The sequence below is a fragment of the Rhinichthys klamathensis genome, unplaced genomic scaffold (assembly GCF_029890125.1).
Source record: "Rhinichthys klamathensis goyatoka isolate OS25496 unplaced genomic scaffold, OSU_Roscu_1.1 h1tg000752l_1, whole genome shotgun sequence".
NCBI lineage: Eukaryota > Metazoa > Chordata > Actinopteri > Cypriniformes > Leuciscidae > Rhinichthys > Rhinichthys klamathensis.
This window is the reverse complement of record NW_026607159.1, coordinates 39,247-63,444: the sequence shown is the minus strand read 5'-3', so window position 1 is coordinate 63,444 and position 24,198 is coordinate 39,247. Positions and strand designations below refer to the sequence as shown.

At 43.5% G+C, this 24,198-nt stretch overlaps 1 protein-coding gene across 3 annotated transcripts in view; it reads left to right on the top strand.

Annotated features, from left to right (window-relative positions):
• Positions 1-23,968, top strand: part of trpm7 (transient receptor potential cation channel, subfamily M, member 7) — a 75,989-nt gene extending 52,021 nt beyond the window's left edge. For 2 of the 3 annotated variants that reach the window (XM_056242784.1, XM_056242783.1), the window contains exons 33-40: positions 2,150-2,194; positions 2,384-2,449; positions 3,339-3,622; positions 6,719-6,801; positions 8,111-8,316; positions 9,211-9,262; positions 9,391-9,497; positions 23,035-23,968. In XM_056242784.1, coding sequence (XP_056098759.1) covers positions 2,150-2,194; positions 2,384-2,449; positions 3,339-3,622; positions 6,719-6,801; positions 8,111-8,316; positions 9,211-9,262; positions 9,391-9,497; positions 23,035-23,165 — 974 coding nt within the window. In that variant the 3' untranslated portion in view covers positions 23,166-23,968. Of the gene's footprint in view, positions 1-2,149; positions 2,195-2,383; positions 2,450-3,338; positions 3,623-6,718; positions 6,802-8,055; positions 8,317-9,210; positions 9,263-9,390; positions 9,498-23,034 lie in introns of those variants that run through there. The other variant, XR_008805777.1, reaches the window with a different exon arrangement.
• The last annotated feature ends 230 nt before the right edge of the window (positions 23,969-24,198 follow it).

The following is a 24,198-nucleotide window of genomic DNA, read 5'->3' as shown; positions in this document are numbered from 1 at the left end:
AATAGCGTAATGATGTAGAAATAGCGTAATGATGTAGAAATAGTGTAATGATGTAGAAATGGCGTAATGACGTAGAAATGGCGTAATGACGTAGAAATGGCGTAATGATGTAGAAATAGCGTAATGACGTAGAAATAGCGTAATGACGTAGAAATGGCGAAATGACGTAGAAATGGCGTAATGACGTAGAAATGGCGTAATGACGTAGAAATGGCATAATGACGTAGAAATGGCGTAATGATGTAGAAATAGCATAATGACGTAGAAATAGCATAATGACGTAGATATAGCGTAATGACGTAGAAATAGCGTAATGACGTAGAAATAGCGTAATGACGTAGAAATAGCGTAATGATGTAGAAATAGCGTATTGATGTAGAAATAGCGTAATGATGTAGAAATAGCATAATGATGTAGATATAGCGTAATGACGTAGAAATAGCGTAATGATGTAGAAATAGCGTATTGATGTAGAAATAGCGTATTGATGTAGAAATAGTGTAATGATGTAGAAATAGCGTAATGATGTAGAAATAGCGTAATGATGTAGAAATAGCGTATTGACGTAGAAATAGCGTAATGACGTAGAAATACCGTAATGACGTAGAAATAGCGTAATGACGTAGAAATAGCGTAATGACGTAGAAATAGCGTAATGACGTAGAAATAGCGTAATGACGTAGAAATAGCGTAATGATAATGATGTAGAAATAGCATAATGACGTAGATATAGCGTAATGACGTAGAAATAGCGTAATGACGTAGAAATAGCGTAATGATGTAGAAATAGCGTAATGATTTAGAAATAGCGTATTGATGTAGAAATAGCGTAATGATGTAGAAATAGCGTAATGATGTAGAAATAGCGTAATGATGTAGAAATAGTGTAATGATGTAGAAATAGTGTAATGATGTAGAAATAGCGTACTGATGTAGAAATAGCGTAATGATGTAGAAATAGCGTAATGATGTAGAAATAGCGTAATGATGTAGAAATAGTGTAATGATGTAGAAATAGTGTAATGATGTAGAAATAGTGTAATGATGTAGAAATAGCGTAATGATGTAGAAATAGCGTAATGATGTAGAAATAGCGTAATGATGTAGAAATAGTGTATTGATGTAGAAATAGCGTAATGACGTAGAAATAGCGTAATAATGTAGAAATAGCGTAATGATGTAGAAATAGCGTAATGATGTAGAAATAGCGTATTGACGTAGAAATAGCGTAATGACGTAGAAATACCGTAATGACGTAGAAATAGCGTAATGACGTAGAAATAGCGTAATGACGTAGAAATAGCGTAATGACGTAGAAATAGCGTAATGACGTAGAAATAGCGTAATGACGTAGAAATAGCGTAATGATAATGATGTAGAAATAGCATAATGACGTAGATATAGCGTAATGACGTAGAAATAGCGTAATGACGTAGAAATAGCGTAATGATGTAGAAATAGCGTAATGATTTAGAAATAGCGTATTGATGTAGAAATAGCGTAATGATGTAGAAATAGCGTAATGATGTAGAAATAGCGTAATGATGTAGAAATAGCGTAATGATGTAGAAATAGTGTAATGATGTAGAAATAGCGTAATGACGTAGAAATAGCGTAATGACGTAGAAATAGCGTAATGATGTAGAAATAGCGTAATGATGTAGAAATAGTGTAATGATGTAGAAATAGCGTAATGATGTAGAAATAGCGTAATGATGTAGAAATAGCGTAATGATGTAGAAATAGTGTAGTGATGTAGAAATAGCGTAATGATGTAGAAATGACTTATATTCATTCATACAAACAAATAAAGAACCAGTGCAGGAGGATAGTTATGCGCAGACAGCAGAAACTCTGTATATCGTGAGCGCATGTCAAACAGTATATCCCGATTTAAGCTTGTGACATAAACACACACATCGCCCGATCACATGTTCAGCGCTCATGTAAACACTACGCTAGCATTCATCAGCCGGAATGAATTCAGTCCGACTGAAACACAAGTTGTGCATGTGAACGCAGCCGGCTTCCCTTGCAGATGCAGAGCTGCGCCTGATGGGATCAGGACAGTGATGATGTCGTGTGTGTGTGTGTGTGTGTGTGTGTGTGTGTTGTAATGCTCACTCTTTGCTCTGTGTGTTTGGAGCAGCGATCGGGTCTCCCTTCAAGCCCATGGAGAGTTACCAGTACTCAGGTCAGTTCCTGTCCATGTCCTGAAAGCATAAATCCAAACCCGACCCACAATGCCTCACTCACTTAAACACAAACACTAATGAGCGCCTCTAAACGTGAGCTTTAACTGGCTGAGGCGTGGTGGGTTGGGTTAGAAGCTGTGTGTGACGTGTTCTGACATCAGCCCTGTGTGTGTGTGTGTGTGTGTTAGCGGTGGAGCGTAATAACCTGATGCGGTTGTCCCAGAGTATTCCATTCACCCCAGTCCCCCCTCGAGGTAAGACACACTCCTGGCCTCCTGTCCCATCATGCTTTGCTGTTTTTCATGTAGTTCTGGGTGGTGTTTGTTAGGGCTGTCAAATTAAAATGTGAATTTCGAATATTCGTAGAATTAGAAAAAAATGCACATTCGAATACAAAAACTGTGCATTAGAATTGTTGGTGTCGATGCGCGCGAGACATGTTAGCGTCTGTTAGCTTCTGTTAGCTTCTCCAGTATACAGCGCTGGATTACGTTGCTAATGTGAAAAGTGGCTGACGAAAACTCTGTGGGAAAGATGGTGCAACGACACACCTGACCAAACCTGCACATCGGTCAGAGCGGAGTGTGTGTGTGTTTTCATCAGCTGGAAACACTGTCAACAGAGCGTGTGTGTGTGTGTGTGTGTGTGTGTGTTCGTACTTGTTCTCTCTGTTGAAAGTGGGCACGGCTGTGTGTGTTTTCATCAGCTGGAAACACTGTCAACAGAGCGTGTGTGTGAGTGTTTGTGTGTGTGTGTGTGTGTGAGTGTGAAAGCGCTCAGTGTGTGTGTGTGTGTAAAAGCACTCAGCATGTGAGTGAGTGAGTGTGTGTAATGCACTATTGTAACCTAATTTTCCTTGCATGCTCATTAAGGAAATTATATTCTATTTAAAAACAATTGTTTAAAAAGTTAATGCACGATATAAAGCCGCTGGAAGTGGTTTATACTGCGCCCTCTTGTGGACACAGGAGTGTTGCCTTTAGAATTCAAATATAGTTAGAATTTCGTTAATATCTAAGAAAGAAATTTGAATTGAGCTTTTCTGCCATTTTGACAGCCCTAGTGTGTGTTCAGAGCAGCCAGCCCTACGCTGCATTACTGTGTGTGTGTGTGTGTGTGTGTGTGTGTGTGTGTGTGGTGCAGGCGAGCCCGTGACCGTGTACCGCCTGGAGGAGAGCTCCCCCAACAGCATCAATAACAGCATGTCGTCGTGGGCTCAGCGCGGGCTGTGTGCGAAGATCGAGTTCCTCAGTAAGGAGGAGATGGGCGGCGGCCTGCGGCGCGCGCTGAAGGTGCTGTGCACCTGGTCCGAGTACGACATCCTCAAGCCCGGACACCTGTACATCGTCAAGTCCTTCCTGCCCGAGGTGGTCAACACCTGGCAGACCATCTACAGAGAGGAGACAGTGCTGCACCTCTGCCTCAGGGTACACACACACACACACACACACACACACACACCTCTGCCTCAGGGTACACACACACACACACACACACACACACACACACACCTCTGCCTCAGGGTACACACACACACACACACACACCTCTGCCTCAGGGTACACACACACACACACACACACACCTCTGCCTCAGGGTACACACACACACACACACACACACACACACACACCTCTGCCTCAGGGTACACACACACACACACCTCTGCCTCAGGGTACACACACACACACACACACACACACACACACCTCTGCCTCAGGGTACACACACACACACACACACACACACCTCTGCCTCAGGGTACACACACACACACACACACACACACACCTCTGCCTCAGGGTACACACACACACACACACACCTCTGCCTCAGGGTACACACACACACACACACACACACACCTCTGCCTCAGGGTACACACACACACACACACACACACACCTCTGCCTCAGGGTACACACACACACACACACACACACACCTCTGCCTCAGGGTACACACACACACACACACACACACACACACACACACCTCTGCCTCAGGGTACACACACACACACACACACACACACACACACACACCTCTGCCTCAGGGTACACACACACACACACACACACACCTCTGCCTCAGGGTACACACACACACACACACACACACACACCTCTGCCTCAGGGTACACACACACACACACACACACACACACCTCTGCCTCAGGGTACACACACACACACACACACACACACACCTCTGCCTCAGGGTACACACACACACACACACACCTCTGCCTCAGGGTACACACACACACACACACACACACCTCTGCCTCAGGGTACACACACACACACACACCTCTGCCTCAGGGTACACACACACACACACACCTCTGCCTCAGGGTACACACACACACACACACACCTCTGCCTCAGGGTACACACACACACACACACACACCTCTGCCTCAGGGTACACACACACACACACACACACACCTCTGCCTCAGGCCCGGATTGGCTAATCGGGAGCACCGGGAGAATTCCCGGTGGGCCGGTCTGTTTTATTGGCCAGGAGGGCCGGTGTTGTCATGGCACTGGGTTGAATGCTTTATATAGGCTCCAGTCACAGCTTTCTGAGTGTATAATGAACGTTGAGAAATAATTGACTAATATTAACTCTAATTTGGTGCTGCAATGATTTGCATATCGCAACGATAACCGACCTCATAATCTGAGCTGCTTGCGTATTCAAACACCGCTCGTCGGCAATGGCAAAATGTTGGAGATGACCGATCAAAGCAAGCGGGATTTATGTTCGCGAGCCGCGGCCGCGAGCGAATCCCAACGCGACGCTTCACGAGATAAGATGCAAGTGGCCAAACTAAACAGCTGTTTTAATTACGAAAGAAGTTTTAAACGACTGAAAGAAATAATCAGTTTGTGAAGACTGTATCAATCAAAGCTCAGCTTCGGGAAGGGGATATTTAGGTAACCTAAAGATAAAGAGACTGAGAGAAGAAGAATGAGAGAAGATGGAGATGAGAAATGAGAGCAGGAAGAGGAATGCATACTGTGCCCAGAATGAGAATAACTTTACAATGGATTCCTATTTAACACAGACATACATAATGTTCTTTGCCAATGATGATCAGCTAGTGTAAAAATAAACTCAATTTAACAACACAAGTACATATATTATATTATATATTAGGGGTGGGCGATATGGCAAAAATATCATATCACGATTTTTTTCAGGAAAATCACGATTAACGATTTTATATATATTTTTTTTTTTATCACGATTCTTTTTCATGTTGGTTTTACTATTTTGCAAGTGACTGAGCATTACAGCCAAACTAATGTCCCTATTTTAAAAAAAAGACTTATAGGTAACAAAAGAAAAAAGAATGGCAGACATTTAGGCCAAAGTGGCAAAGATAAAAATCTTTATCATTATTTTCTTTGTTATTAAGAACTCTGCCTCAGGGTACACACACACACACACACACACACCTCTGCCTCAGGGTACACACACACACACACACACACACCTCTGCCTCAGGGTACACACACACACACACACACACACCTCTGCCTCAGGGTACACACACACACACACACACACACCTCTGCCTCAGGGTACACACACACACACACACACACACCTCTGCCTCAGGGTACACACACACACACACACACACACCTCTGCCTCAGGGTACACACACACACACACACACACACCTCTGCCTCAGGGTACACACACACACACACACACACACCTCTGCCTCAGGGTACACACACACACACACACACACACCTCTGCCTCAGGGTACACACACACACACACACACACACCTCTGCCTCAGGGTACACACACACACACACACACACACCTCTGCCTCAGGGTACACACACACACACACACACACACACACACCTCTGCCTCAGGGTACACACACACACACACACACCTCTGCCTCAGGGTACACACACACACACACACACACACACCTCTGCCTCAGGGTACACACACACACACACACACACACCTCTGCCTCAGGGTACACACACACACACACACACACACCTCTGCCTCAGGGTACACACACACACACACACTGCCTCAGGGTACACACACACACACACCTCTGCCTCAGGGTACACACACACACACACACACACACCTCTGCCTCAGGGTACACACACACACACACACACACACACACCTCTGCCTCAGGGTACACACACACACACACACACCTCTGCCTCAGGGTACACACACACACACACCTCTGCCTCAGGGTACACACACACACACACACACACACACACACACACACAGATGAGCCAGTAGTCATGTGACAATCACTGAAACTCACAACATTTGAATGGAATATACATTTTATATCAATATGGTAATTAATGTGATGAACGAGTTGGCTCAAACGTAAGCTAAAATGAGTTATCTAGATTACATTACTAACTACACTTGTCATGTCTAATGGGTAGCGGACTGCGTGTGTGTGCCAGCACTGAGCGTGTGTGTGTGTGTGTGTTCCTGCACAGGAGATTCAGCAGCAGAGAGCGGCCCAGAAACTCACGTTTGCCTTCAATCAGATCCGACCCAAAACCATCCCGTACTCACCCAGGTACTGTACACACACACACACACACACACACACCCAGGTACTGTACACACACACACACACACACACCCAGGTACTGTACACACACACACACACACCCAGGTACTGTACACACACACACACACACACACACCCAGGTACTGTACACACACACACACACACACACCCAGGTACTGTACACACACACACACACACACACACACACACACTCACCCAGGCAGTGTTGTAGTCGAGTCACCAACTGTCGAGTCCGAGTCGAAATGATACACACTTAAGCCAAATCAAGCCACATGTTTCAGGCACTCTTTCTTGCAGCTAGAAATGTGTGTGATATCACTAGAATTGCCTTTGACCGGAGTTCAAATCATTGTAGCTGTGGCACGATTATATTTATTTAATTGTTTAAATACATTTTTTGGATGATCAGTCAACTGGAATGGATAAAAAACACAAAAAAGAAAGCCTAATTGGACAGAGGAGGAGAAATACATTCTTCTTGACGAATATGGTAAAAGAAAAACAATTTTGAAATTTTGAAAAGCAAACTAATCCCAATGTAACTGCGGCAAAACCCAGCAAATGCAGTGCTATAAGCAGTTGTAACTCCACAGGAAAAGAGTGGTTGCGATGTGTGACATAGTCAAGGTCGCCGTCTAGTTTATTAGCTAAAATAAACATAATTGTGTTATTGTATGATAAGCGGGATTAAGCGCCGCGCGCGTCCGACTGTGGCTCAGCGCCAGCCATAGCACAGTTTAAATCAGTGATGTCACGTCACTGCGTCCGCTCCTCAGTGGTCAGCCCGGCTGCTGCAGAGCGCGCTGATTAGATGTAGAGGAACTCATCCAGGGTTCCAGACTGCGACCAAATTGGTCGCATATGTGACCATTTTTTTAGAATGTGCGAGTTAAAATGTTATGTGGCTGCATTTGTGCGAGTGGACGCTTGAGCAACAGAACGCCGCTGTATCAGCTGCTGCAGTCCGTAACTTATGTTCAAAATGAACGAGTAGGCTACATCATGAATCCATTTCCAAACCGTGTTTTTGACTTATTCTGAATCACTACGGTACGCCTATAATAAGTGTTTATATTCGGACTATTTTATCCCGGGGTCGTCTCGGCTGCGGAGTAGCCCAGTGCCTGCGTGACTCGCCATAGACATTAACGGAGAGAAGTAGTTCCGGCTACAGTGTTCTTCCGCAAGACACGTGCAGTTTATTTATTGACGAACGTGTGTGTGTGTGTGTGTGTGCAGGTTCCTGGAGGTGTTCCTGCTGTACTGTCACTCATGTGTGTGTGTGTGTGTGCAGGTTCCTGGAGGTGTTCCTGCTGTACTGCCACTCCGCCGGTCAGTGGTTCGCTATAGAGGAGTGCATCACTGGAGATTTCCGCAAGTTTAATAACAACAACGGGGATGAAATCGTCCCGACGAACCTACTGGAGGAAACCATGCTGGCCTTCAGCCACTGGACGTACGAGTACACACGCGGAGAGCTGCTCGTGCTCGACCTGCAGGGTGTGTGTGTGTGTGTGATCCTCACTGCTCAATCACAGCATTCGGACTCCACTCGTCTCGTGCGCTCTGGTGCGCTCACTCACTTCTGACCGGAGGATTTTACGTTTAGTTTTTGTAGACTTACTACAAGTTTACTTCCTCACAATGGTACGAAACTTGGTAAAGGTTTAATGGTCCTGAAACAATAGTCGCACTTCAGTCAGAAACGAGCGCATTGTAAATGAATGAGAGTTTCCTCTAGTGGAAGCGTGTGGAACTGCAGCCGAACACACTCTCACTGACGCTCGATTACTGAGAGATCGGCTCACATGTGGAACACACTGGGGGAGAGTTATGGCTTTGAATTGCTCACAGTTTTAGAGTAAAATGTGATTTTGAAAATATATATTTCATATAAAAATCTAAAAGAGTCTATCAAAAAACATTTTCTGGATTGCATTTTTCATAGCAATACACATAAAATTCTGTAACTTTTTTTTTAAGTTCACTTTTTAAACCTGTATTTACTTCAGCAATAATCTGCCGAGTGTCGTCTCTGAGAAGAGACCAAACTTCAGTCTGTCCTCTGAAGCGTTCAAGATTTACCAGTGTACCACAATTTTCAGGTCTACGCTCAAAAAGTGAATAAATGGATTATAAAAACAGCGTAAATATAATTCAGTAAAACAAAATCCCCTAAAAATACAAATATTAAATAAAAAACATTACCAAATTAAAATATAGTACATTTATTTAATTGACAAAAAAAAAAATCTGTAATTTTTGACCGACACGTGAAGAGCACCAGAGTTCACAACAGCAGTAGCTTAACATCTCTGTTACACCTGTGTAACGCCGTCATCTGCTCTGTGTGTGTGTGTGTGTGTGTGTCTGTAAACTGCTCTCTCTCTGCAGGAGTGGGCGAGATACTGACGGACCCGTCGGTCATCAAGAGTGGAGAGAAAGGGTCAGTTTTCCAACAAACGAAGTGGATCTCAGAAGACCAAACAAAAGAAAATAAAGCTTGTTTTAAGTTCTTTAAAACTTATGAAACGATAGTTTATTAATGTGCTTTTCTGTATTTGAACACACCAGGTCTTACGACATGATCTTCGGCCCCGCGAACCTGGGAGACGACGCCATCCGAAACTTCCGCGCTAAACACCACTGCAACTCCTGCTGCCGCAAACTCAAGCTCCCAGGTGAGCGAGTCGTGGAGTATCATCCATAACTCTACACTGACATCCATAACTCTACACTGACATCCATAACTCTACACTGACATCCATAACTCTACACTGACATCCATAACTCTACAGTGACATCCATAACTCTACACTGACATCCATAACTCTACACTGACATCCATAACTCTACACTGACATCCATAACTCTACACTGACATCCATAACTCTACACTGACATCCATAACTCTACACTGACATCCATAACTCTACAGTGACATCCAGTGACATCCGTAACTCTACAGTGACATCCATAACTCTACACTGACATCCATAACTCTACAGTGACATCCATAACTCTACACTGACATCCGTAACTCTACAGTGACATCCGTAACTCTACAGTGACATCCGTAACTCTACACTGACATCCGTAACTCTACACTGACATCCATAACTCTACACTGACATCCATAACTTTACACTGACATCCATAACTCTACAGTGACATCCGTAACTCTACAGTGACATCCGTAACTCTACAGTGACATCCATAACTCTACACTGACATCCATAACTCTACACTGACATCCATAACTCTACACTGACATCCGTAACTCTACACTGACATCCAGAACTCTACACTGACATCCAGAACTCTACACTGACATCCAGAACTCTACACTGACATCCAGAACTCTACACTGACATCCAGAACTCTACACTGACATCCAGAACTCTACACTGACATCCATAACTCTACACTGACATCCATAACTCTACACTGACATCCATAACTCTACACTGACATCCATAACTCTACACTGACATCCATAACTCTACAGTGACATCCGTAACTCTACACTGACATCCGTAACTCTACACTGACATCCGTAACTCTACACTGACATCCGTAACTCTACAGTGACATCCGTAACTCTACAGTGACATCCGTAACTCTACAGTGACATCCGTAACTCTACACTGACATCCGTAACTCTACACTGACATCCGTAACTCTACACTGACATCCGTAACTCTACAGTGACATCCATAACTCTACAGTGACATCCATAACTCTACACTGACATCCATAACTCTACAGTGACATCCATAACTACTCTACACTGACATCCATAACTCTACACTGACATCCACAACTCTACACTGACATCCGTAACTCTACACTGACATCCATAACTCTACACTGACATCCGTAACTCTACACTGACATCCATAACTCTACACTGACATCCATAACTACTCTACACTGACATCCATAACTCTACAGTGACATCCATAACTCTACACTGACATCCATAACTCTACACTGACATCCATAACTCTACACTGACATCCATAACTCTACACTGACATCCATAACTCTACACTGACATCCATAACTCTACAGTGACATCCATAACTCTACACTGACATCCATAACTCTACACTGACATCCATAACTCTACACTGACATCCATAACTACTCTACACTGACATCCATAACTACTCTACACTGACATCCATAACTCTACACTGACATCCGTAACTCTACACTGACATCCGTAACTCTACACTGACATCCGTAACTCTACACTGACATCCGTAACTCTACACTGACATCCATAACTACTCTACACTGACATCCGCAACTCTACACTGACATCCGTAACTCTACACTGACATCCGTAACTCTACACTGACATCCATAACTCTACACTGACATCCATAACTCTACACTGACATCCATAACTCTACACTGACATCCATAACTCTACACTGACATCCATAACTCTACACTGACATCCATAACTCTACAGTGACATCCATAACTCTACACTGACATCCATAACTCTACACTGACATCCATAACTACTCTACACTGACATCCATAACTACTCTACACTGACATCCATAACTACTCTACACTGACATCCACAACTCTACACTGACATCCACAACTCTACACTGACATCCACTACACTGACATCCACAACTCTACACTGACATCCACAACTCTACACTGACATCCACAACTCTACACTGACATCCATAACTCTACACTGACATCCATAACTCTACACTGACATCCGTAACTCTACACTGACATCCGTAACTCTACACTGACATCCGTAACTCTACACTGACATCCACAACTCTACACTGACATCCGTAACTCTACACTGACATCCGTAACTACACTGACATCCGTAACTCTACACTGACATCCGTAACTCTACAGTGACATCCGTAACTCTACAGTGACATCCGTAACTCTACAGTGACATCCGTAACTGTACAGTGACATCCGTAACTCTACAGTGACATCCGTAACTCTACACTGACATCCGTAACTCTACACTGACATCCGTAACTCTACACTGACATCCGTAACTCTACAGTGACATCCGTAACTCTACAGTGACATCCGTAACTGTACAGTGACATCCGTAACTCTACACTGACATCCGTAACTCTACACTGACATCCGTAACTCTACACTGACATCCGTAACTCTACACTGACATCCGTAACTCTACAGTGACATCCGTAACTCTACAGTGACATCCGTAACTCTACAGTGACATCCGTAACTCTACAGTGACATCCGTAACTCTACACTGACATCCGTAACTCTACAGTGACATCCGTAACTCTACAGTGACATCCGTGACATCCGTAACTCTACACTGACATCCGTAACTCTACACTGACATCCGTAACTCTACACTGACATCCATAACTACTCTACACTGACATCCGTAACTCTACACTGACATCCGTAACTCTACACTGACATCCGTAACTCTACACTGACATCCGTAACTCTACACTGACATCCGTAACTCTACACTGACATCCGTAACTCTACACTGACATCCATAACTCTACACTGACATCCATAACTCTACAGTGACATCCATAACTACTCTACACTGACATCCATAACTCTACAGTGACATCCATAACTCTACAGTGACATCCGTAACTCTACACTGACATCCGTAACTCTACACTGACATCCATAACTCTACACTGACATCCATAACTCTACACTGACATCCATAACTACTCTACACTGACATCCATAACTCTACAGTGACATCCGTAACTCTACAGTGACATCCGTAACTCTACACTGACATCCGTAACTCTACACTGACATCCGTAACTCTACAGTGACATCCGTAACTCTACAGTGACATCCGTGACATCCGTAACTCTACACTGACATCCGTAACTCTACACTGACATCCGTAACTCTACACTGACATCCATAACTACTCTACACTGACATCCGCAACTCTACACTGACATCCGTAACTCTACACTGACATCCGTAACTCTACACTGACATCCGTAACTCTACACTGACATCCGTAACTCTACACTGACATCCGTAACTCTACACTGACATCCATAACTCTACAGTGACATCCATAACTACTCTACACTGACATCCATAACTCTACAGTGACATCCATAACTCTACAGTGACATCCGTAACTCTACACTGACATCCGTAACTCTACACTGACATCCATAACTCTACACTGACATCCATAACTCTACAGTGACATCCATAACTACTCTACACTGACATCCATAACTCTACAGTGACATCCATAACTCTACAGTGACATCCGTAACTCTACACTGACATCCGTAACTCTACACTGACATCCATAACTCTACACTGACATCCATAACTACTCTACACTGACATCCATAACTCTACAGTGACATCCATAACTCTACAGTGACATCCGTAACTCTACACTGACATCCATAACTCTACACTGACATCCATAACTCTACACTGACATCCATAACTCTACACTGACATCCATAACTCTACAGTGACATCCATGACATCCGTAACTCTACACTGACATCCGTAACTCTACACTGACATCCGTAACTCTACACTGACATCCATAACTACTCTACACTGACATCCGCAACTCTACACTGACATCCGTAACTCTACACTGACATCCGTAACTCTACACTGACATCCGTAACCACTGACATCCATAACTCTACAGTGACATCCGTAACTCTACAGTGACATCCGTAACTCTACACTGACATCCGTAACTCTACACTGACATCCGTAACTCTACAGTGACATCCGTAACTCTACAGTGACATCCGTGACATCCGTAACTCTACACTGACATCCGTAACTCTACACTGACATCCGTAACTCTACACTGACATCCATAACTACTCTACACTGACATCCGCAACTCTACACTGACATCCGTAACTCTACACTGACATCCGTAACTCTACACTGACATCCGTAACTCTACACTGACATCCGTAACTCTACACTGACATCCGTAACTCTACACTGACATCCATAACTCTACAGTGACATCCATAACTACTCTACACTGACATCCATAACTCTACAGTGACATCCATAACTCTACAGTGACATCCGTAACTCTACACTGACATCCGTAACTCTACACTGACATCCATAACTCTACACTGACATCCATAACTCTACAGTGACATCCATAACTACTCTACACTGACATCCATAACTCTACAGTGACATCCATAACTCTACAGTGACATCCGTAACTCTACACTGACATCCGTAACTCTACACTGACATCCATAACTCTACACTGACATCCATAACTACTCTACACTGACATCCATAACTCTACAGTGACATCCATAACTCTACAGTGACATCCGTAACTCTACACTGACATCCATAACTCTACACTGACATCCATAACTCTACACTGACATCCATAACTCTACACTGACATCCATAACTCTACAGTGACATCCATGACATCCGTAACTCTACACTGACATCCGTAACTCTACACTGACATCCGTAACTCTACACTGACATCCATAACTACTCTACACTGACATCCGCAACTCTACACTGACATCCGTAACTCTACACTGACATCCGTAACTCTACACTGACATCCGTAACTCTACACTGACATCCGTAACTCTACACTGACATCCATAACTCTACAGTGACATCCATAACTACTCTACACTGACATCCATAACTCTACAGTGACATCCATAACTCTACAGTGACATCCGTAACTCTACACTGACATCCATAACTCTACACTGACATCCATAACTCTACACTGACATCCATAACTCTACACTGACATCCATAACTCTACAGTGACATCCATAACTCTACAGTGACATCCATAACTCTACACTGACATCCATAACTCTACACTGACATCCATAACTCTACACTGACATCCATAACTACTCTACACTGACATCCGTAACTCTACACTGACATCCGTAACTCTACACTGACATCCGTAACTCTACAGTGACATCCGTAACTCTACACTGACATCCACAACTCTACACTGACATCCACAACTCTACACTGACATCCGTAACTCTACACTGACATCCGTAACTCTACACTGACATCCGTAACTACACTGACATCCGTAACTCTACACTGACATCCGTAACTCTACAGTGACATCCGTAACTCTACAGTGAGATCCGTAACTCTACAGTGACATCCGTAACTGTACAGTGACATCCATAACTCTACACTGACATCCGTAACTACACTGACATCCGTAACTCTACACTGACATCCGTAACTCTACAGTGACATCCGTAACTCTACAGTGACATCCGTAACTCTACAGTGACATCCGTAACTCTACAGTGACATCCGTAACTCTACAGTGACATCCGTAACTCTACACTGACATCCGTAACTCTACAGTGACATCCGTAACTCTACAGTGACATCCGTGACATCCGTAACTCTACACTGACATCCGTAACTCTACACTGACATCCATAACTACTCTACACTGACATCCGTAACTCTACACTGACATCCGTAACTCTACACTGACATCCGTAACTCTACACTGACATCCGTAACTCTACACTGACATCCATAACTCTACAGTGACATCCATAACTCTACAGTGACATCCATAACTACTCTACACTGACATCCATAACTCTACACTGACATCCGTAACTCTACACTGACATCCGTAACTCTACACTGACATCCGTAACTCTACACTGACATCCGTAACTCTACACTGACATCCGTAACTCTACAGTGACATCCGTAACTCTACAGTGACATCCGTAACTCTACACTGACATCCGTAACTCTACACTGACATCCGTAACTCTACACTGACATCCGTAACTCTACACTGACATCCGTAACTCTACACTGACATCCGTAACTCTACACTGACATCCATAACTCTACACTGACATCCGTAACTCTACACTGACATCCGTAACTCTACACTGACATCCGTAACTCTACAGTGACATCCGTAACTCTACACTGACATCCACAACTCTACACTGACATCCACAACTCTACACTGACATCCGTAACTCTACACTGACATCCGTAACTACACTGACATCCGTAACTCTACACTGACATCCGTAACTCTACACTGACATCCGTAACTCTACAGTGACATCCGTAACTGTACAGTGACATCCGTAACTGTACAGTGACATCCGTAACTCTACAGTGACATCCATAACTCTACACTGACATCCGTAACTACACTGACATCCGTAACTCTACACTGACATCCGTAACTCTACACTGACATCCGTAACTCTACAGTGACATCCGTAACTGTACAGTGACATCCGTAACTCTACACTGACATCCGTAACTCTACACTGACATCCGTAACTCTACACTGACATCCGTAACTCTACACTGACATCCGTAACTCTACACTGACATCCGTAACTCTACACTGACATCCGTAACTCTACAGTGACATCCGTAACTGTACAGTGACATCCGTAACTCTACAGTGACATCCGTAACTCTACAGTGACATCCGTAACTCTACACTGACATCCGTAACTCTACAGTGACATCCGTAACTCTACAGTGACATCCGTGACATCCGTAACTCTACACTGACATCCGTAACTCTACACTGACATCCGTAACTCTACACTGACATCCATAACTACTCTACACTGACATCCGCAACTCTACACTGACATCCGTAACTCTACACTGACATCCGTAACTCTACACTGACATCCGTAACTCTACACTGACATCCGTAACTCTACACTGACATCCGTAACTCTACAGTGACATCCATAACTACTCTACACTGACATCCATAACTCTACAGTGACATCCATAACTCTACACTGACATCCGTAACTCTACACTGACATCCGTAACTCTACACTGACATCCATAACTCTACACTGACATCCATAACTCTACACTGACATCCATAACTCTACAGTGACATCCATAACTCTACACTGACATCCATAACTCTACACTGACATCCATAACTACTCTACACTGACATCCATAACTACTCTACACTGACATTCATAACTCTACACTGACATCCACAACTCTACACTGACATCCACAACTCTACAGTGACATCCGTAACTCTACAGTGACATCCGTGACATCCGTAACTCTACACTGACATCCGTAACTCTACACTGACATCCGTAACTCTACACTGACATCCATAACTACTCTACACTGACATCCGTAACTCTACACTGACATCCGTAACTCTACACTGACATCCGTAACTCTACACTGACATCCGTAACTCTACACTGACATCCGTAACTCTACACTGACATCCGTAACTCTACACTGACATCCGTAACTCTACACTGACATCCGTAACTCTACAGTGACATCCATAACTACTCTACACTGACATCCACAACTCTACACTGACATCCACTACACTGACATCCACAACTCTACACTGACATCCACAACTCTACACTGACATCCATAACTCTACACTGACATCCATAACTCTACACTGACATCCATAACTCTACACTGACATCCGTAACTCTACACTGACATCCATAACTCTACACTGACATCCATAACTCTACACTGACATCCGTAACTCTACACTGACATCCGTAACTCTACACTGACATCCGTAACTCTACAGTGACATCCGTAACTCTACACTGACATCCACAACTCTACACTGACATCCACAACTCTACACTGACATCCGTAACTCTACACTGACATCCGTAACTCTACACTGACATCCGTAACTACACTGACATCCGTAACTCTACACTGACATCCGTAACTCTACAGTGACATCCGTAACTCTACAGTGACATCCGTAACTCTACAGTCACATCCGTAACTGTACAGTGACATCCATAACTCTACACTGACATCCGTAACTACACTGACATCCGTAACTCTACACTGACATCCGTAACTCTACAGTGACATCCGTAACTGTACAGTGACATCCGTAACTGTACAGTGACATCCGTAACTCTACAGTGACATCCGTAACTGTACAGTGACATCCGTAACTCTACAGTGACATCCGTAACTCTACAGTGACATCCGTAACTCTACACTGACATCCGTAACTCTACAGTGACATCCGTAACTCTACAGTGACATCCGTGACATCCGTAACTCTACACTGACATCCGTAACTCTACACTGACATCCATAACTACTCTACACTGACATCCGCAACTCTACACTGACATCCGTAACTCTACACTGACATCCGTAACTCTACACTGACATCCGTAACTCTACACTGACATCCGTAACTCTACACTGACATCCGTAACTCTACAGTGACATCCATAACTACTCTACACTGACATCCATAACTACTCTACACTGACATCCGTAACTCTACACTGACATCCGTAACTCTACACTGACATCCGTAACTCTACACTGACATCCGTAACTCTACACTGACATCCGTAACTCTACACTGACATCCGTAACTCTACACTGACATCCGTAACTCTACACTGACATCCGTAACTCTACAGTGACATCCGTAACTGTACAGTGACATCCGTAACTCTACACTGACATCCGGAACTCTACACTGACATCCGGAACTCTACAGTGACATCCGGAACTCTACAGTGACATCCGTAACTCTACAGTGACATCCGTAACTCTACACTGACATCCGTAACTCTACACTGACATCCGTAACTCTACACTGACATCCGTAACTCTACACTGACATCCGTAACTGTACACTGACATCCGTAACTCTACACTGACATCCATAACTGTACACTGACATCCATAACTGTACACTGACATCCGTAACTCTACACTGACATCCGTAACTCTACACTGACATCCGTAACTCTACACTGACATCCGGAACTCTACACTGACATCCGGAACTCTACACTGACATCCGGAACTCTACAGTGACATCCGTAACTCTACAGTGACATCCGTAACTCTACACTGACATCCGTAACTCTACACTGACATCCGTAACTCTACACTGACATCCGTAACTCTACACTGACATCCGTAACTCTACACTGACATCCGGAACTCTACACTGACATCCGGAACTCTACAGTGACATCCGTAACTCTACAGTGACATCCGTAACTCTACAGTGACATCCGTAACTCTACAGTGACATCCGTAACTCTACACTGACATCCGTAACTCTACACTGACATCATAACTCTACACTGACATCCATAACTCTACACTGACATCCGTAACTCTACTCTGACATCCATAACTCTACACTGACATCATAACTCTACACTGACATCCATAACTCTACTCTGACATCCGTAACTCTACACTGACATCATAACTCTACACTGACATCCATAACTCTACTCTGACATCCGTAACTCTACTCTGACATCCGTAACTCTACACTGACATCATAACTCTACACTGACATCCATAACTCTACACTGACATCCAGAACTCTACACTGACATCCGTAACTCTACACTGACATCCGTAACTCTACACTGACATCCGTAACTCTACACTGACATCCGTAACTCTACACTGACATCCGTAACTCTACACTGACATCCATAACTCTACACTGACATCCATAACTACTCTACACTGACATCCATAACTCTACACTGACATCCGTAACTCTATACTGACATCCGTAACTCTACAGTACACTGACATCCATAACTCTACACTGACATCATAACTCTACACTGACATCCATAACTCTACTCTGACATCCGTAACTCTACACTGACATCATAACTCTACACTGACATCATAACTCTACACTGACATCCATAACTCTACTCTGACATCCGTAACTCTACACTGACATCATAACTCTACAGTGACATCCATAACTCTACACTGACATCCGGAACTCTACAGTGACATCCGTAACTCTACAGTGACATCCGTAACTCTACAGTGACATCCATAACTCTACACTGACATCCGTAACTCTACACTGACATCCGTAACTCTACACTGACATCCGTAACTCTACTCTGACATCCGTAACTCTACACTGACATCATAACTCTACAGTGACATCCATAACTCTACACTGACATCCGTAACTCTACACTGACATCATAACTCTACACTGACATCCAGAACTCTACACTGACATCCAGAACTCTACACTGACATCCGTAACTCTACACTGACATCCATAACTCTACAGTGACATCCATAACTCTACACTGACATCCGTAACTCTACACTGACATCATAACTCTACACTGACATCCAGAACTCTACACTGACATCCAGAACTCTACTCTGACATCCGTAACTCTACACTGACATCATAACTCTACAGTGACATCCATAACTCTACACTGACATCCGTAACTCTACACTGACATCATAACTCTACACTGACATCCAGAACTCTACACTGACATCCAGAACTCTACACTGACATCCGTAACTCTACAGTGACATCCATAACTCTACACTGACATCCGTAACTCTACACTGACATCATAACTCTACACTGACATCCGTAACTCTACACTGACATCATAACTCTACACTGACATCCAGAACTCTACACTGACATCCGTAACTCTACACTGACATCCGTAACTCTACAGTGACATCCGTAACTCTACACTGACATCCGTAACTCTACAGTGACATCCGTAACTCTACACTGACATCCGTAACTCTACACTGACATCCGTAACTCTACACTGACATCCGTAACTCTACACTGACATCCGTAACTCTACAGTGACATCCGTAACTCTACAGTGACATCCGTAACTCTACAGTGACATCCGTAACTCTACAGTGACATCCGTTACTCTACACTGACATCCGTAACTCTACACTACAGTGACATCCGTAACTCTACAGTGACATCCGTAACTCTACAGTGATATCCGTAACTCTACAGTGACATCCGTAACTCTACAGTGACATCCGTAACTCTACACTGACATCCGTAACTCTACACTGACATCCGTAACTCTACACTGACATCCGTAACTCTACACTGACATCATAACTCTACACTGACATCCGTAACTCTACTCTGACATCCGTAACTCTACACTGACATCCGTAACTCTACACTGACATCCGTAACTCTACAGTGACATCCGTAACTCTACAGTGACATCCGTAACTCTACAGTGACATCCGTAACTCTACACTGACATCCGTAACTCTACAGTGACATCCGTAACTCTACACTGACATCCGTAACTCTACACTGACATCCATAACTACTCTACACTGACATCCATAACTCTACACTGACATCCGTAACTCTACACTGACATCCACAACTCTACAGTGACATCCATAACTACTCTACACTGACATCCATAACTCTACACTGACATCCGTAACTCTACACTGACATCCATAACTCTACAGTGACATCCATAACTACTCTACACTGACATCCATAACTCTACACTGACATCCGTAACTCTATACTGACATCCATAACTCTACAGTACACTGACATCCATAACTCTACACTGACATCATAACTCTACACTGACATCATAACTCTACACTGACATCCGTAACTCTACACTGACATCCATAACTCTACACTGACATCCATAACTCTACACTGACATCCATAACTCTACTCTGACATCCAGAACTCTACACTGACATCATAACTCTACACTGACATCATAACTCTACACTGACATCCATAACTCTACTCTGACATCCATAACTCTACACTGACATCATAACTCTACACTGACATCATAACTCTACACTGACATCCATAACTCTACACTGACATCCGTAACTCTACACTGACATCCGTAACTCTACACTGACATCCGTAACTCTACACTGACATCCGTGACTCTACACTGACATCCGTAACTCTACAGTGACATCCGTAACTCTACACTGACATCCGTAACTCTACAGTGACATCCGTAACTCTACACTGACATCCATAACTCTACACTGACATCCATAACTCTACTCTGACATCCGTAACTCTACACTGACATCCATAACTCTACACTGACATCCATAACTCTACATTTTCAGTTTTTCCCCCTAGCTGAGGAACAATAAAACATTGACAGCCAATCAGAATCCCTCCTGCTTTAAAGAGCATTTAAAGTGGCAGACGACAGAACTAGAGCCCGCTTCTAATAAACTGTTCTGGTGTCGGTGTGACTGTTATTGCAGATTTGGTTATTAAACTCGTTGGTGTGAACTAGGGCTGTCAAAGAAAAATTCTCATTTCTAACATTTGTCGAATTTAAAAAGAAAACTGCACATTCGGATACAAAACCCGTGCATTTGATTTTCTGGTGGCGCATGAGACATGACGTCACTGACGCGTGTGTTTCTGTTAGCGTATCAGTACAGCGGCGCGACCGCGGTGCTAATGTGAGAGATGGTGCAGAATTACACAAACCCTCTCAGCCGGAGGCAAAGGCCGTGCAACGACACACTCGACCGAACCATCAGGCAGAGCGGAGTGTGTGTTCATCAGCTGGAAACACTGGCAACAGAAAGCGCTCAGCGTGTGTGTGTGAGTGTGAAAGCACTCAGCATGTGAGTGAGTGTGTGTGTGTGTGTGTGTGTGTTTGTTTTTGTGATATATGAGGACACAAATGTGTATAATGACATGCATATTACACTGGTATTACAACTTACACGTGATATATGAGGACATTGCATGAGTCCTCATATTTCAAATAGCTTAAAAAACATAAAAAACAATGTTTTTTTTTAAATGTAAAAATGCAGCATGTCTCCTGTGATGGGCAGGTTTAGGGATAGGGGCAGTGTGTGTGTGTGTGTGTGTGTGTGTGTGTGTGATGGGTAGGTTTAGGGATAGGGGCAGTGTAGGGGGATAGAATATACAGTTTGTCCAGTATAAAAGTCATTACGCCTATGGAATGTCCTCATATATCACAAAAACAAAGCTGTGTGTGTGTGTGAAAGCGCTCAGCATTCGCTCAGATCAAGAGTTAATGCATTTTTAAAAGATGCTTGATTTGGTTTATATTTGCTCATTGCGCCCTCTTGTGGACACAGGAGACGATACAGAACTCTCCTCTGACATTAAGTGTTGCCTTTAGAATTCGAGTTTAGCTTTTCCGCCATTTTGACAGCCCTAGTGTGAACGGCACTTTATTCTGTATCTGCTGTTTTAAAGGAGGTTTGTGTGTGTGTGTGTGTGTGTGTGTGTGTGTTCAGACCTGAAGCGTAACGACTACACCCCCGATAAGCTGACGCTGCAGCACGACTCCTCCGAGGGCCCGTCCCACTCGCCGCCAGCAGGGGGCGCCGCTAAAGACCCGCGCCCGGCGATGCGCTTAATGCTGTGAGCCGCGCACGACTCGCCGACGCCAGCCGTCCCGAGTGGCGCATGAGGAAACAAACTAAGACACAATGCGTGGTGTGTGTGTGTGTGTGTGTGTGTGTGGCGGACACTAGCGTGCGTGATTCTAATGACGTTACGCCGAGAGAGTGTCTCAGAACAAAAGAACAGATGCAACTTTTAACAAGTCAGTTTATCCTGTATGATTATAACAGGATTGTCATCTTTTAAAAGTATTTTTTAAGATTTTTATGTCTATGAAATTATAAAGTGGTTAATAACTGGTACAATATCACTGTATAGAGTTAAATATTTATTCTAAACAAGTTGCCTTGTATAATATAAAAGCAATTTTCATGTGATGTCCGTCACTTTTTGGAAAGAACACTTGCTTATTATATACTATTATCAGATTTTGTACAGAGCTGTATGCCAACAGAATGTTTCTATGTACAGAGAACACACTGTATGAATGCATTTATGTTTCAGACTTCATTTATGTTTGAATCTCGTGTAGATTAAGGGCAGATTGCAATGCAATGACGGCCAGTGTGTGTGTGACCTCACTGCGCTGACCACTGAAACCAGTCCACAATCAAGACTCGCGCGAGTTTATAATATGTTACAGCGGTACTTTTGTCATTTATTGTCGCTGGAGGATCGTGTGAGGGTGTTAATCTAGTGTATCTCATAGATACATTTATCTGGCACGATTCTATCGGCTGAAACATGAGAATATTTGATGCTGGGGATGTTAATGGATCTGTAAACATTTTTTTACTGTATATTTAATAAAACACTGAAAAATCATCTAATGGTCCTTTGTCTATTTCCTCTCACTGTAATAAGCCTCTTTTAGCTTTGGTGTGATTATTCTGTTTGTGATTTATGTGTTTAAAAGCTTCAAGAACAGCAACACTTAATCGGTATATGGCCCTTGGTGTGAACTAACTTTTAAAGCCCTTTCACGATAAAGATATGGTCCTAAAAATCGCTAAACGAATAGCAGAGTATAACTATAACGAAACAGGAATGAATAA